General features: G+C 40.2%; 1 protein-coding gene across 1 annotated transcript in view; it reads left to right on the top strand.

Moving 5' to 3' along the window:
• The first annotated feature begins 14,670 nt into the window (after positions 1 to 14,670).
• Positions 14,671 to 17,550, top strand: part of LOC101831527 (cytochrome P450 2C19-like) — a 44,332-nt gene continuing 41,452 nt past the window's right edge. The window contains exon 1 of the mRNA XM_005063623.4: positions 14,671 to 14,859. Coding sequence (XP_005063680.1) covers positions 14,692 to 14,859 — 168 coding nt within the window. The 5' untranslated portion in view covers positions 14,671 to 14,691. The remainder of the gene's footprint in view (positions 14,860 to 17,550) is intronic.

Below are 17,550 nucleotides of genomic sequence, written 5' to 3'. Positions count from 1 at the left end.
AGTCACTGGATGAAGGTTCTAGGATGGCATACAAGGTAGTCATCAACCTTATCATCAAGGAGGGGCTATTAGTGTAGTCGCTCCACTATTTCTTAGTTTGCCAGTTGGTGTTATCATTGTAGATCTCTGGAGATCTCACTAGTGTCAACTCTCTATTCAAGCCTATAATGACTCCATCTATTATGTTATCTCTCATCCTGCACTCTTCTATTCTAACCTCGACTCAACCTTCCTGCTCCCCCATACCTTCTTCTCCCCTCCTCTTATCCCCCTCTCTTTTTCTTGGTTCCCTCTCCCTTCCCCCGATGTTCCCAATCTGCTCAGGAGATCTTACCTCATTCCACTTCTCTGAGGTATCATGCATCTCTCTTGGGAAATTTCCTTTTTCCCAGACTCACTGGCACTGTGATTGTCGGCTGACACTCCCCTGATCCATGTCTAAAATCCATATATGAGTGAGTACATACCATGTTTGTCTTTTTGTGACTAGGTTACCTTACTCAGGATGGTTTCTTCTAGTGTCATCCATTTGCCTGCGAATTTCAGTATTTCATTGTTTTTTCCCTGCTGAGTAGCACTCCATTGTGTAAATGTACCACATTTTCTCTATCCACTCTTCAGTTGTGGGACATCTAGGCTGCTTCCAGGATCTAGCTATTACATGCTGCTATGAGCACAGTGGAACAGACATCCTTGTTGTGTGAATGGGCATCTTTTGGATATATGCCTAAGAGTGGGATTGCTTGGTCTTGTGGTAGACTGATTTTCATTTTCCTGAGGAATCTCCATACAGATTTCCAAAGTGGCTGTACAAGTTTGCACTCCCACCAGCAATGGACGAGTGTTCCCCTTTTACCACACCCTCTCCAGCATAAACTGTCATTGGTGTTTTTGGTTTTAGACATTCTGACAGGAGTAGGATGATATCTCAGAGTTGTTTTGATTTATATTTCCCTAATGGCTAAGGATGTTGAGCACTTCCTTAAGTGTCTCTCAGCCATTTTAGACTCCTCTATTGAGAATTCTCTACTTAGTTCATTCCCCCACTTTTTAATTGGATCCTTTGGTGTTTTGGAGACTTGCTTCTTGAGTTCTTTGTAAATTTTGGAGATCAGCCCTCTGTTAGATCTGGGGTTAGTGAATATCTTTTCCCAATCTGTGGGTTGCCTTTTTGTCTTGCTGACTGTGTCCTTTGCCTTACAGAAGCTACTCAGTTTCAGGAGTTCCCATTTATTGGTTGTTGTCCTCAGAGTCAATGCTACTGGTGTTATATTTAGGAAGTGTTCTCCTGTGCCTATGACTTCAAGGATACTTCCCATTTTCAAATAATCCAATTAAAATGGAATATAGATCCAAACAAAGAATTTTTAACATAGGAAACCAAAATGGTTGGGAAACTTAAATAAATGTTCAACATCCTTAGCCACCAGGGAAATGCTAATTAAAACTAGTTCTAGATTCCATCTTACACTTGTAGGAATGGCTAATATCAAAAGTACAATTGACAGCACATGCTCTTGACGATGTGGCACGGGGAACACTCCTCCACTGCTGGTGGGAATGCAAACTTGTACAGTCACTTTTGTAATCAATATGGCAGTTTTTCAGAAAATTGGGAACATAACTACTTCAAGACCCAGCTCTATTTTTCTTGGGCTTATACCCAAAGGATACTCCATCCTATCATCACAAAGACACTGTCCAGCTATTCATTATGGCTTGACTCATAAGTCAGAAACCGAAAACAGCCTAAATGTCTCTCAACTGAAGAATGGAAAAGAAAATGTGGTAGATTTACACAACGGTGTATCACTCAGATATTAAAAACAATGACATCATGAAATTTGTAGGCAAATGGATGAAACTACTAAAAAGCATCCTGAGTAAGGTAACCCAGACCCAGAAAGACAAACATGGTATGTATTCACTTATAAGTGGATATTAGCTATAAAGCAAAAGATAATCATGCTGTAATCCACAGACCTAGAGAGGCTAAGTAACAAGGAGGGCTTAAGTGGGGTGGGGGTGCAAATATCTCCCTGGATAGACTGAGTGTGGGTGGGGTTGTAAACAGGAGGGATCAAGTGGGGGTCGGTGGGAAGGTGAAAATACTGAGAGAAATAGCTGGAATTGGGGGTATTTCAGGGGTGAGATGGAAACCTAGAGCTATGGAAACTCCATGGAATTTGTGAGAGTAACCTTAGCAAAGACTTCCAGTAATGGGAAACATACACCGTGAAATAACCATCTTCTATAACCAGGAAAGGCCTCAAGTGGAGGGATTTGGACATCAACTTAGCCACAAAACCTACACAAAACCTTTGATCTATAGTTTTCCCTGTATAAAGAGAGTTCTGGAATTGGAACCTGAAAGAATTGCCATGAAAGAGACCCAGAGACACTTCATTCAGCAGCTGATGGGAATAGTTTCAGAGCCCAACATCAAACATTAGGTGGAGTTCAGGGAGTCCTGCAGAGAAGTGGAGGGAGGATGGGAGAAACCAGAGGGGACAGGGACACCATGACAATACAGTCTGTAAGATCAACTGACTGAGACTCTTGAGATCTCACAGAGGTCAGGGAGCCTCTACTCTGATCTGGATCCTGTACATATTTGTTTAGGTTGAATAGTTTAGCATTTTCCTTTTGTGGGAGTCCTAACAGTGAAAGAGGGGATTATCTCTGATCCTCTTGTCTGCTTTTGGGACCCTTTCCTTCTATTGTGTTGTCTCATCCAGCCTTGATATAATGATATGTGTCTGGTCTTACTGTAGTCTATTATCCTATTATGCCGTGTTTGGCTGATGTCCCTTGGAGGCCTGCTCTTTTCTGAGAGAAGAAGAGGGAGAACAAACTGGTTGGGTTGTAATAAATGAGAGAAAAATAAATAAAAATAAAAGTACAGGTCTGAAGCTATGACAATCCCAAAAATGTGTTAAGGTCTGAAGATGTGAAAGCTTAAGTAAGTCATAAAGGTCTGTGAAAGTCACATATGGATCTAAAAAATGATTTAATGTATATTCCAAATTGTTTCAGATTTCTTTCCTTTTCTCTATTCTGTTTGGGTCCCACTCACCCCTCTACTTCACCTATAGTCAAAATATACTTCTGTGTCCTTTCTCTTCCTTTCCTCGGCTTCCATTTGTATGCTCTCTCATTCTCTCAAATCCCAAATCCCCTCTTGTCCTCTACCTACTACTTTAGTTAACCTTACTTTGTGGGATCCCACCTTCCTTTCTCTCACTGCACATCATACTCAGGGACGCTGCTGCCTACATTTCCAAAACCCAATATGCCCTACCCTTAACCACCCTCTGCCTAAGCCTCAAACCTATCATTTCTATGCTCCACCTCTTCACCCTACAATACTCCCATATTAACAATCAAAAACCTAATGGAACTCTCCACCTAGTCCAAGACCTTTGCTCCATTGATAGTGCTGTTGTTCCCTTTACAGCCTTAAGTCTCTAGCCATTAGGCTATTCTTCCCATTATCCCTGACAATACCACTTGCTTTTCAATCCTAATCCTTAAAGATACTTTTGTCCTCAATATCCCTAGGTACTGATTTTCAAGATCTTTTTGCCTTTACTTGGACAGATCCTGAGACTCAATAGTTTTGACAACTGACTTGGACTGTTTTTCCCTAGGAATTCAAAGAGAGTCCCAATATTTTCCACCAGGACTTGTTATGGACTTGGCCTGCATTTTCCTTTTTTCCTCCTGTTTATTTCAGTACATAGATGACCCCTCCTTTGCAGTCCTTCCCTTTCTGATAGACAACTTGATACTGCCTCAATCCTTAGTTTCCTCAGCTCTTCTTTCAAATCTGAACTCTCTTCTCCCCAAGTCAACTAAATTCTCTGTTACACCAGCCCATAGACACCCCACTTTAAACCGTCTTGGTCATCCCTGTTCCTTATCTCTGCCCTCATGAACGTTCATGTGTCTTTGGGTACCCAAACTTTGTATTTTCCCTATACCAAGATCCTCCTTCCTTCCATCCACAAACAATTCTTTAAACTTAAAATGTTCCACAACTGGTGTTCCTTTCAACAACCCTTGCCACAGTCCCTCTGATTGACTCTAAATTAACAAACTCTGGGATCCCCTCTCACAACCTATTGATCCCCTCTCACAATCTATTCCCACCATTCTATCTCCCTCAACTCCTAATTTCCAAAGGACTTCAATGTTCCTACTGCTTCAGATTCTGTCTCTCTAATTCTCTTATCAAAAACTTACCACTCACATTTCTTACCCGTACTCCCCTCAGTCCCTCCATACTTAACCCTTTACCCCAACGACATCCCCCAGATCTTCACACCTGCCCAAAACCTCTAACTCTATCTCTCTCATACACAAGTAATTCTCTAATTACTTCTGCGTACACATTCTATACTGTTACAGCTCCTTCCTGTCAGCTGGCTTCACCAGACTGACTCCTCCACTATCACTAAAGACAATAACTGTGCTGATATGACATCCTGTCAAGCCACCCTTTCACCCTACTTTTATGACTCACCTTGCTTTTTATCACTCATTCTACTTCCTTCCACATGACCCTGTTGCATAACCCAGATAACCACATATTGAACCTTCCTTCAGCGCAGGATACCTTCCTCACCTTCACTTTGCATATCCATTCTCACCCTCTGCTGTCTGTTCCCTCATGGATACCCATCCCCCCAAATCTCATCTCTTTTCTCACACTCATACTTTCCCTCTGCCCAAATGAGTGCCAAACCTCCATCACCAACTGATTCCCTAAATCTTATACTCCCAATTACAAGACACAACTACATCCAAGCAATTGTCTCTCCAAAATCTACACACTTTTATGTCCAAGCCCTCCCTTGGGTCAAGGCCATCCAACAAACTCTCTCCTGAACTTCACCAACACTTCCTTCAATGCCTTCCACTGCTTTCTTTGCACCTGTCCTCAAAGCCCCCCACTATTAACTGCAGTCCCTTCTGCTGCTGACATCTCAGCGGCCAATGCCCCACCTCATAACTGATTGCTTATCCCCTAGATAATTCAAGTCCTCCTTGGAGAACCAAAGTCAAGTTCTCTCAACCTTTGCACACCAACCTCCAAAACCTGTTATAGATCGTTCTTCCTCCCCAGTCATCCACGTTCTTAAAAGATTTCAATTGCAGAACCTATGTAAGCACTGCAGAAAAGACTATTCTGATACAACAAAGCCTCTCAAATTGTGTTCTTCCCAACACAACCAGATCCTGCTTTCAGACAATTGTTCCACAATTAACCTTATATAGCCAATCTAACTATTCTCAAGAACTCTCAGCAGACTCTAGAAAAGTGCTGCTGTCAACCAATAGTCTAAATTTTCCTGCCTTTGACTATTCCTAAGGGTGGGATCTCCTCCACTCAATTTCCCAGTCTTGGGATTCCTCTTCCCAACTGCCAGGATCATACATGAAAAGTTTCAATGTAAACCCAAAAGGCGATTTCTTTTCTAAACTCCTTAACTTTACCTGTCTCTAGATTATCTGTCCCAACAGATTTTTATAGCAACTACAGACTACTTTAGCAACTCTAGCATCAGCCCCAGCGGTTTCCTATGAATCTACACCCAGGTCCAGCCACAAAGACTACACTTTCCTAGCCTCAGATTGTACTGCAGAACCTGGACATTGACTGAAACAGCCTGCTCTTCCTGACCTTAACCACCAACTCACCTTCCTTGGGTGTCAACTTTTTAGTTAATCTATGCAGATATCGTCTTCTGGACCTGGGATCTGAGGACCTGAGAGAATGGGGTGGACTATAGTCTAAATTGGGGTAGACAATCTTACTTCAGTTTCAGTGTACTTTACACATGAATGAAACAAAGAAAGCAATGATTTAAGGAAGGTTTATTGAGCTCAGAAAAAATGATGGGGAAAACATGTAAATACACATACTAAATATTAGGAGAGCATCCCCTACACAGAACTTTCTTAGGATAGACCAATTTAACTGCAATTTCCTGGCATATATTTTGTATTGCATCTGGAAAAGCATGAAAGCAAGACAGAAGACCATACTCAGGGAATGCTGACCAGATTGGGTTCTATAGCTATACTCTAACACACAGCAAAATTAAACATGTCTTATAAATTAAATGTAAATGTTTGACACAGGAGGCACAAAATCATATCCAATAATAATCCAGTAAGTGAAATGCCCCTGAGGTAAAAGGTCCTCTGACTTTCTTGTGGAGCCTCTCTCAAAGTTCCTCAAGATGTTGTTCACCATGCATCAGTCTTTTCACCGTATTCTGACACTTGTGTCTCCTAACGATGGTGCCCCAGTGTCAGCAGGAAGCAGCCAGAGAGAATGATGCCCACTTATCCAATACCTAGTGACCCAGTAACAAAACAAAAAGATGGGAATAAATGAATTCCAGCCAGCGCAAGTGTGGAAAACATGGTTCTGGCAGCTTTGCCCTTCTCCTTCATTCCCTGTGCTTTTCTAAAAACCATTATATTACATTCCTAAAGCTAGCCACCAAGGGTCATTCCCTTGTTTGGGCTCTTCCTTCTCCTGAGGCTGACTACCAAGGACCAGCTATAAAAGTATTGAAGTCCAGCAGTCAGAAACCCCCTTTAGATCACATAATTAACATGCCCAGCTGAAATTAAACACAGAATCCTTTATAAACCACCATTTTCATATGGACCACATCTTTATTCTCTTTATACAGAGTCAATCCTTTGTCTTTCCTGTTATGATATATGACACGAGGGGGATCTTGGCACATCCCATGGTGGGATGAACATGCCAGACAGGCAGAGGTTACTTGGGAAGCTTTATTGGGAAAGGAAATGGAGGAAGGGAAGGGAAGAGAGAGAGAAATAGATAGATAGATAGATAGATAGATAGATAGATAGAGAGAGAGAGAGAGAGAGAGAGAGAGAGAGAGAGAGAGAGAGCTTCTCAGAGACAGACAGACAGAGAGGCTTCCTTCTTCAGAGAAACGGCAGAAAGAGTGGGGGAGTAGGGAGTAGGTGGAACTCGTCTCTAAAGGGGCCTTTTGCTCCTGTGTAGAGTCAGGGTACTGCTTGCCACATCCTCTCCCCAGGCAAAAGCCCATTCCTCTTTTCCCCTTCTTTTTCTCCCTCATCCTGTGTCTCCTGTCATTGTCTCTTATTCTCTGCTCTTGGTCGCTCTGGGGGAAATACATCTTCTGTGGGCTGAGGATTTGGTCTTGGGGCTTTTGAGCCAATACTATTCCCTTCAAACACCAGAAACCTGAGTAAGGGATCTGTTTTCCTTTTCATGTCTTTCATTTCTGAGCCTCCTTAACCATCCGCCTTCATAGTCTGCCTCATTAGGGTTTCCACCCTGCTGTCTCATGTTTTCTGTACTCACTTGCTAACCTAGTTATGCTCTTAGTTTATCCATATTCGCAAAGACCAGGATTGAAGTTGTGAATTGTTCTGAATTTGTGTGTGTGTTGCTTTTCTGCTTATCCATGCTGTTTATAGTTTTCTAGTCACCCCTTTCTTAGTTTCTTACTGCTCTTTCTCCCCCTAGAAGGTAGTTTTGCCTTTTTGTCTTGGAACTTGTCACTCAGAGTGGCTTGAAAGTGTCTTCCATTCTATCGCATTGCCTTCTAAGTCTACCCATGCAATGCTAATGCATAGCATGAAATGATATATTGTATGCTAGCTGAACATTAATAACATAGCATGGCTCATACTAACACCAAAACATGAAATTCTTTTTTTTTTCAGTTTTTCGAGACAGGGTTTCTCTGTGGCTTTGGAGGCTGTCCTGGAACTCGCTTGGTAGTCCAGGCTGGTCTCGAATTTACAGAGATCCGCCTGCCTCTGCCTCCCGAGTGCTGGGATTAAAGGCGTGCGCCACCAATGCCCGGCTAAAACATGAAATTCTTAGTCTTCACCCTTAGTTATACCTCAAAATATATGCAAAATAACTTAGTAAATACAATAAAAGTTTAAAGAAGATGTATAAGGTGTAGATTAACAAAAGATTTCCTTTCATGTGAATAAAAAGGCTCATTTTTATTGCCACTATTTCTTTATTTTATTTTTTATTATTTTAATTTTAAATAGCTTGTTTTACATGTCAATCCAGTTCCCTCTCCCTTCCCTCCTCCTGCACCCCCTCACCATCCCCCCAACCTCCCACCCTATCACCATTTCCTTCCACATAGGGGATATCTAGAGTCTGTCATTTCACTCAGGGCAGGGGCCAGGCACTCCCTTAAGAGTACAGGCTAAGAGAGCATCCCTCTTTGTGTTATGGACACATGAAGTTCGTTTGTATGCCAGGGATAAACACTGATCCACTGCCCAGGGCCTCATAGGTTGCCCAGGCCTCCTCACTGACTCTCACATTCAGGGTGTCTGGATCAGTCCCATGCTGGCCTCCCAGCTGTTGGTCTGGGCTCTAGGAACTCTCCCCTGTTCAGATTACCTATCTCTGCTGGTTTTGCCAGCCCATTCTTTGCCAATTTGCTCATCACTCCTCTCTGTCTGTCACTGGGTTCCTTGGGTTCAGTTCAGTGTTTAACTGTGGGTGTTGCCTCTGCTTCTATCAGTCACTGGATGAAGTCTCCAGGATGGTTATGGATGTCAAGTTCATTATCAGGACTGGGCATTCGAGGGATCTCTCCACTATTGCTTAACTTGCCACTGGGTGCCATCCCTTTAGATCACTAGAGGTCACACTGGTGCCTGATCTGTCTTCTAACCTATGATTCCCTCTTCTCCCTATCCTACCCCCCCCCAGTCAACCTTCCTGTTCCTCCACGACCTACTCTCTCTTCCTCTTCCCCCCCTCTTCTTCCCAACTCCCACTCCCCCCACCCCTTGCCATGTTCCCCATCTGTTCAGAGGATCTTGCCTCATTCCTCTTCTCTGGGGTACCATGCCTATCTCTTAGGTTCTTTCCTGTTTCCCAGACTCTCTGTCAGTGGAAGTGCAGACTAGCACTATCCTGATCCATGTCATAATCCATATATGAGTGAGTACATACTATGTTGGTCTTTTTGTGACTGGGTTACCTCACTCAGGAGGATGGTTTCTTCTAGTGCCATCCATTTACCTGAAAATTTCAAGATTCCATTGTTTTTCTCTGCTGAATAGTACTCCATTATGTAAATGTACTGCATTTTCTCTATCCACTCTTCAGTTGAGGGGCATCTAGGTTGCTTCCAGGTTCTGGCTATTACAAATAATCCTGCTATGAACATAGTGGAGCAGATGCCCTTGTTGTATGAATTTGCCTCTTTTGGATATATGGCTAAGAGTGAAATTGCTGGGTCTTGTGGTAGATTGATTCGCATTTTCCTGAGGAATCTCCATACTGATTTCCAAAGTGGTTGTACGCGTTGGCACTCCCACCAGCAGTGGAGGAGTGTTCCCCTCTCTCCACATCCTCTCCAGCATAAATTGTCTTCGGTGTTTTTGATTTTAGCCATTCTGACAGGAGAAAGATGGTATCTCAGAGTTGTTTTGATTTGCATTTCCCTGATAGCTAGGAATTGTTAAATCTATTTAGATATGGACATTTAAAAAGTATCGATCGCTTCTCATGAACACAGAATATGTTTTTACTTCTTCCTTCTTCAATTTATTTCCTAAGTGCTTTATAAAATTAATCATGGAAATAACCTTCTTTGGTTAAGTTGATTCCCAAGTATTTTGATCATTGCACTGCATTATGAATTGCTCATTCCTTAATTTCAGATGAAATTTTGGGCTAGTTGTTCTGGGACCTGTTCTATCTTCAGGTTATTTCTGATTCTGTCATTTTACCAGAGGTGACAGCCAGGCTGAAGCCTCACCCAGGTGGAAATGCAGAGGAAAGAGAAGCATCTCTGAAGAAATAAAATTATTACTTTTAAAACGTTGCAGAGTAAGATACGGACATTCTTTAAAAGTTTAGAGCTCTGTGAAGGGTGAGACCTGGAGATCATCTACCCCACCTATGCTGGAATTTTGTAGGTCTTATGTGAGCAACCACAAATGCTGTCAGTTCATGAGTGTACTATCGATATCATGTCCAGAAGGCAGCTTTCCACAGCTCTCCTCTCCAACTTCCACAATGCTTCCTAAGTCTTGGGGAAGAGGTTGACATGGATGTTTTATTTGAGGCTAAGCACTCACTTTCTCCACTGGTTGCTGCTCCATGCAAAAGGAAACTGCTCTGACCAAGGCTGAGACTCTCATGTCTCTTCTTCTTTGAGGATGTAGTCATTGGTTTGATTCCCAAGTTCTAGTGGAAGACCTCATAATCATGCACATATGGGTAACACTAATTGGATTTAGTGGGTTATATACATTAAAAAACACCCTTCAAGTTGGGAGAATGATTCCTTTAGTAGAACATGATGGAATTAGAGGGGGAAATGAAGGCTAATATAATGGTATTTTATTGTATACATGTATTAAAGTTCAAATGAAAATTCAAAGAAGAATTTCTTGCTATGTGAGTCATGTAGCAAATTTTTGCCTTTCTCTGCTGTGCATAAAGCTTTCACCAAAATGCAGATGCAATCAAATTCTTAATGTCATTCACTCCTATCAACCAACATGTGCTATAAACTTATCTAGCATTTACATTCAAAGACAATGTGATGAAAAATAAATAATTATGGTTCACAATGAATATTACTGAATCCATCAAAGTGAATGACTTGCTAAAAGGAAAGGTTGGAAGACTGAGATGATATTATATTTTACTCACATCTATCATGAGAATCAGTGTGTCATCAACCAAAAGACTGAATCTCTGAGGTCTTATTCATAAACCCTAAAATGGCAATAGTTTTATTTTAGGAAATGGTAATTAGGAGAATCCTACATATTATTATATGTGTGAAATTTCCCTTTAAATTTTCAGAATCCCCATTAATTACTAAATCATTTATATCTTCATCTTGACAAGATTTAATTTTTATTTTTTAAAGTATGAATTGAGGGCTTGGAAATAAATGAATTGATCGATGTGTTCCACATCTAATAATATCTTTATAAAATAAGCATTGTTATTGGTGATGTGGAAATTTGTTTCAGAGAGATGCTGAGATGATGTCCACTATGTAGTTCCCTTCACCTGTATGTGAATATTATGGTGACTCCAAGCTTCTGTCCAGTGAATAATTTACTTACTTTCTCATTGTATTGCCTACTTTTCTTGGTGTGTGATTAAATATCTAACAAGAAGCCACCTAAGGGAGGTGGGGCTTATTTTGAGTTACAGTTTGAGAGAACCATGTTCATCATGGAAGGGAGAGCATGAGCATCCCCATATCTTGGTAGAACAGGAAGCATAGAGCAGACAGGACATAAGGGCGAGGCACAAAATCCCAACATTTCAGCTAACCCTCAATTCTCTATTTCTTTCTGGAAGGTTCTACCTCTTCCCACAGAATTATAAACCAGTGCTACAAGCTATGGACAAGGGTTCAAACCTATGAAAGCCCTTTCACATTCAAACCACAACATTTCCTACCACGGTCCTACAATGAGAGTCCCTCGGTTGTCTCATAATTCAAAATGCATTCATTGCAACTCAAACAGTTCCCATAGATTTCAATAGTCCATACACTACTAAATAGTACAAAGTCTAAAATTCCTTCTGAGTGTTAAGGCAATCTGTTAACAGAAACTCTGTGAGATAAAAACCTAGTTACCACCTCTGATATGGAATGGAGTAAATATTTCCACTCTAAAAGGGAGAAATGGAATCAGAGAAAGGAAAGAGCAAAACAAAGCAAGAATGAAATCCAGCAGAGAATAAAAACCCCTGCAACGCAGTCTCCAGCATCTGGGCCTCATAATGAAACCAGTTAAGTTCTGATACCTTAGGGTAGCTTCAACCCTTGATGTCTGTCCTCCACAGTTTATGTGACCACTCTTTTGACTCAGCTACATCCTATGTCTAGAGCCTTCTTCAGAAATTCTCCCACCGTGCTGGCATTTCCAGCAGCATGGGGTCTTCCTTGCTACATATGGTTCACCCCCTCAGCTTCATGTAATGGCCTCTTAGCTATTTCTTGTATGGAATTCCATCCCAACACACAATTCCTTGGTCTCAGAAGTTGTTTGGAGGTTTGGGGCCAGCCTTCATGACTCCTTAAGTATGTCTTTTATGCCTACAAGGCTAGTACCATGTAGACAATGCTACCAGGATCTACTCCAGATCAAGATAAATTATAGGCCTCATTGGGCCACATATGCAGTGGCCTCAGTGTTCTTTTGAGCTTCACCACAGGTAAATTTCAAAGGCAAGGTTTTTTGAGATTAAAACTCTTGTGACATTCTCACTTTAGGTTTTCTCCTTTAAAATGAACTGATTCTTATAAATCACAACCTACCATGGATGGGGTCTTGTTGCCAGAGAATAACGAATTGTTTCAATGCTGACCTCATTTCTAATTTGTGGTGGTAATATCTTTCCCAATTACAACTTTTTTTAGTACCTTCATCCATCAAATACAGGCTCCATTAGTCATCCTTTTCTTATGAAACTATGTTTTCATATAGTTATACTTTTGTTGTTCCTTCTCATACCCTGGATAAGGGCAGCGATCAGCAAGCGTGTCACAACTAAAATGTTACCTTGTGTTGACTTTTCCTCTAATAAACAGATTCATTACTTTGGAATCCAGACTTTCTCAGGTTCTCATGACAGAATGCAGCCAAATTCTTTGTCCAAATGAAGCAGGAATAACCTCCAGTCCAGTTCCTAAACAGCAGTTTCCTATTAGAAACCTTGGAAGTAGTCTTTCACAGTCCACATTCCATTGGTGTTGAGTGTAGCCTTTTCCTTGCCAGCTGCTTTGGTTTTTCCTCACCAGTCGCCTAGGCTCTGCCACGTTGTAGTCCCCAAATAACACACAAGGCGCTGTATTAATTTTGAAGCTGTTGGCCATTTGTTTGTTTCTTACTGGATAGCTCTGACTTAAGTATTTACTTCATAATTGTTAATCTAAGCATCTCTCTTACCGTAGAAAAGGGTCCAGACTTCTTACCCCTATGGCAGCTACATGATGACTCTCTGTGTTTCTCCTTCCCAGAATACTCCTTGACTCCTAGTCCCACCTATCTTGCTTCCCTATTGGCCAACAGTGCTTTATTGACATATACACAGGACTTCCCCATCACATTGGTATCTTTGTCCTCCAAACTCCTGAAACAATTCCCCATTAAGCTCTACTATAACACTCTAAACAGTCCTAGTTCACATGTCTAAACTCCTACAAAATTGTATAGCAGATTAGTTCCAAAGCTCAGTAGTTTCATGGGTGAATCAGAATGGCTCCACTTTTCTGTATGAATTTTCTGTATTGGTTACTTTTCTAGTTGCTGTGACCAATATCTGACAGGAAGCAATTTGAGGGTTTAAGAGTTTATTTTTGCTCATAGTTTGAGGTGCTACAGTTTACATGTGGATTCAGGGTGTAAAACCCAACCATCCACAAGTATCCCAAAGAAATTAACCTCTTCTTTGGACAAAGTTCTATTTCTTACAGAATCCATATTCTTTCAAAACTATGCCTCCAAGTGTTCAAGCAAATGAGCCAATGGGGGTCATTTCATATTTGAAGTACAACACTCATCTTCTATTGCACCCAATTGTTCTGCTTATAAGTTTGCTTTCTTATTGTGTATTTTTAAATTTTATTTGTGAAAATGACAGAATGAAAATATCTTAATAACGTTTTGAAGATGACAATTTTCCAAGTTGTCATCAACAAATTCTCTGAGATTCAGTCTTTCTTAGTTATGGAGAGCAAGATTCATTTTTATTTTCTGTCTGTGAGAATATCCTACTGAATTATCCTTAAAGTCAAATGAGGTATTTTTATTTAATCTGAAACTTGTGACTTTACAACAAGAGCAGAGGAAGTATAAAAGGTAATTCCTATTGTGAGATATTTTTTGTTTGATGGAATTATTCTGAGTTGTAAGCAATGGTGAATAACAGTGATTATCAGATCTAATTTTAAATATACTTGACATATAGGAGATGTGTTAGAATGACAGGTTTCCTGACAGAAGAGTTCTGTTCCACATTTAAAATATAAAATGTTATCATCTATGTTTCCACTTCAGAATTTATCTCATAGTTAAAATTAAACACATTAGTTTAATAAAAAACTTGATGTGTTGTCATTCAAAATATATTATGTTTGATATTTTACATTGTTTCTTTGGAACATTAATATATTATTAGACACACAATATATTGGGGAATGAGATTTAGTTTATATAACATAGCATTTTCTATAATAACATTTCTATTTATTTGCAGCTTATATAAAATATTAAATTTATATACTATTATAAGTTCAAATGGTCATTAACTTGAGAATCCATAATTTTGCACAACTTTCCAATTTTCTATTGGGAAATAACTTCATTTTTTCTTTTTTAGTCGTGGTTACATATAAGAAAACCTTCACCCACATTCTTGGAACCCAGCCCATTACAATTAATCCACAATCTGCTATGTTATGAATGAGAGCAAAGGACTCAGTATTTTACTTTAATCACTATGTTGGAACAAAGTCCACTGGGAAGGAAGATTAAGTCTTTTCCCTGGTTGGTCTGTTTTGTATCAGAGACTCATGGGTGGATTAGCAGACCTCATTATATAAGCCTTGTGTTGTAAGCATGCATTCATGTCAGTAAGAAGAGAAGGCAGCTATGGTCCTAGGTGTGTTTCTGGGGCTTGTTCTCTCATGTCTGCTTCTCCTTTCACTATGGAGGCAGAGCTCTCAGAGAAGAACACTTCCTCCTGGTCCCACTCCTCTCCCAATCATTGGAAATATTCTTCAGGTGGATCTGAAGAACATTAGCAAATCACTGAGGGATGTAAGTACATGTTTGGGTTTCTGAAAGGCAAGCAAAGGGGCATGCTCTATGTAATACACAATTTTACATTTGTCACCTAAGCTTGAGGTACCAGCTGCATTTTCCATTATATAATTGTCAAAATCATTGATTGAGGTAATGTGGTGCAATTAGTTAAACATTAGAGGGTGCTTAGTAGAATAAATTCAACGTGGCATTAGTTGTAAATGTTTTTTCCCCTTGTTAAAACCTTTGGCTGCTGGCTGCAGGTAAAACAAGGGAAGTAATTAGACAGAGATTTCCTTCATGTATCTTAGCCATGCATTGTATGTGGAATGGCCAAACAAATAGAACTTCTGGAACAAATTTAACCTCTGTTCAATGTCCAGGAAAGTTATGGGTATGACTAACCTAAGAAATGATAGGAATAAGTAGTCAGCCAGGACCCAGCAGTTGCTATTAGAATTGTTCTGAGTCTGAACATGCCCTTTTTCTAAGGACAAGAATGTGGCATGAGGTCAGAACATGTTTCTTGAAAATGCTGTACCTTCTTTTTTTTTTGGGTGGTAATGTTTGTAGAAAGCAAAGCAGCTTGGGTGATGAACACATTTTAATGTCGTTTGAAAATACAAAGTATTCTAGCTAATGCTGGAGGTCTTAATTCAGGACCTCTGTGAAGAGAGCTTGTAGGTTATGCTGAAGCAGTCCCCTGGGCATTAATTTCAAGGTGAGCATCAGCAGATGATAAATTAATTGCTCAAGTATGAAATACAGAATATACAAGGGTGTTTAAAATTTTTATTTCTGTAGTCTTAAATTTGGGAGACTGGAAGGTAAATTGTGATATTTCTGCTTTTTTATTGTAATATGGAATATATGCAAATGCTAAATATGTTGATTTAAGTTAACTGAAATCTGTTTACCAATTGGGTAGGCAATTATAGTCCATTTATAAATGAAAGTTATTACTATTATTCAAATATTTATGAATAAAATTAAAATATTGATGTAACATGTGGAAATATAAAATTATAATGATATCTGGATCTGATATCATTCTATTTATAGCTGAAGTAAATCTTTGTTAAAAAATCAGGGGAGAGCCGGGCATTGGTGGCACACGCCTTTAATACCAGCACTCGGGAGGCAGAGGCAGGCAGATCTCTGTGAGTTCGAGGCCAGCCTGGTCTACAGAGCGAGTTCCAGGACAGCCTCCAAAGCCACAGAGAAACCCTGTCTGGAAAAACCAAAAACAACAACAACAACAACAACAACAACAACAAACAAAAACAAAAAAAGCATCAGGGGAGGCTTATTTTGGGCCTAGTATAATTTTAGTAAATGACTCAGATCACTTTCCAGATTCTTCAACTTTGTTCCAAGCATTCAAAGCTGCTAACTGACATAGGGCCAAGTTGTGATCATCAAATCTAGACTGTCTGTGGAAATCAGCATATCCACCTTTTTTTTTCTCTTTTTTTCTTTTTTTCTTTTTTTTTTTTTGGGCGGTGGTGGTGCATGCCCTCACTGAGAAACTCGTCTTGGAAAGTTCAATACCTCTAGCCCTATTTCACTGTTTTATCGCCCTAGTTTCCTCCCTCCATCGTAATTTTCATTGTAATTGAGGGCCAGATTTCAATATTGCTTTAGCTAAAATTTTCCAGTCTTGTGGAATAATTCTGTTTCTAGTTGTCAGTGCATTTACCATCTGCTTCACAATGGGTGAATGCATATAATATGAAATGATCACTTCCTTAAATATCTTAAAATCTAACATTTCTACAGGATCCTAGGAAACTTCTGCATAGCTTTGGGTTACCTATCATCTGGTCATTGTTCTTGTATAGTAACTGTATAAATTTTTTTTTTCGAGACAGGGTTTCTCTGTGACTTTGGAGCCTGTCCTGGAACTAGCTCTTGTAGACCAGGCTGGCCTTGAACTCACAGAGATCCACCTGCCTCTGTCTCCTGAGTGCTGGGATTAAAGGCATGTGTCACCACTGCTCAGCGTAACTGTATAAATTAAGTTGTTTTTTTAAAATAATCCTTGGCTGCTTCTCTCCAGTTTCATAATGCAATGGTGTGGTAGATTCTGCTCTAAACTCCTCTGTCTGTGTCTGAGTAACTTCATTAGCAGGCCGTTCTAAGGCTGGTATCTTATCAGTAGTAGGTTCTTCTAAGACTTGTACCTTATCAGTTACTTTTTCTTATTTTCATCAGTAAGACTTTCTAAGGCCTGTATCTTACCAATCAAACTATCATTTGGCATAGTTATCAAACCACCTTTTCAGGACAAAATATGAATTACCAAATTCATTGTTCATTACAGCTAAGATGTTTCTCCTTTTATTTGTTTTTCCCATTTGTAAGCCATCCATATAGTAGTAAACAGGTGCCTAACTCCTTGTATTGTGATATTTCCTAATCTTAACAAGGGTGCCATCCTCTCCACCTTAAAAAAAAAAGAATTCCCCATTTAAACATTCCCAAGTGTCTTACCACTGATGTTGATAGCACAGGCAGAGATGTGCAGGGGTGGGGATAGGTATCCAGCTCTAGTAGCAGTGCTTTAGGGGGTGCAGTGGAGGGTGCAGGTAGCCAGTCTAGCACAGCAGGTCCTAAGGTCACAGTGGGTTGCTGCTGTGCTACACAGGCCTGTATGAAGGCACCAGCAGTTACGTGCATGTATTCAGTGGGGTGCCCTGAGTCATG

This window comes from Mesocricetus auratus, unplaced genomic scaffold, assembly GCF_017639785.1.
Source record: "Mesocricetus auratus isolate SY011 unplaced genomic scaffold, BCM_Maur_2.0 Super-Scaffold_4256, whole genome shotgun sequence".
NCBI lineage: Eukaryota > Metazoa > Chordata > Mammalia > Rodentia > Cricetidae > Mesocricetus > Mesocricetus auratus.
Note: the sequence above shows the minus strand (reverse complement) of the source record. Positions and strands in the feature narration are given on the sequence as shown.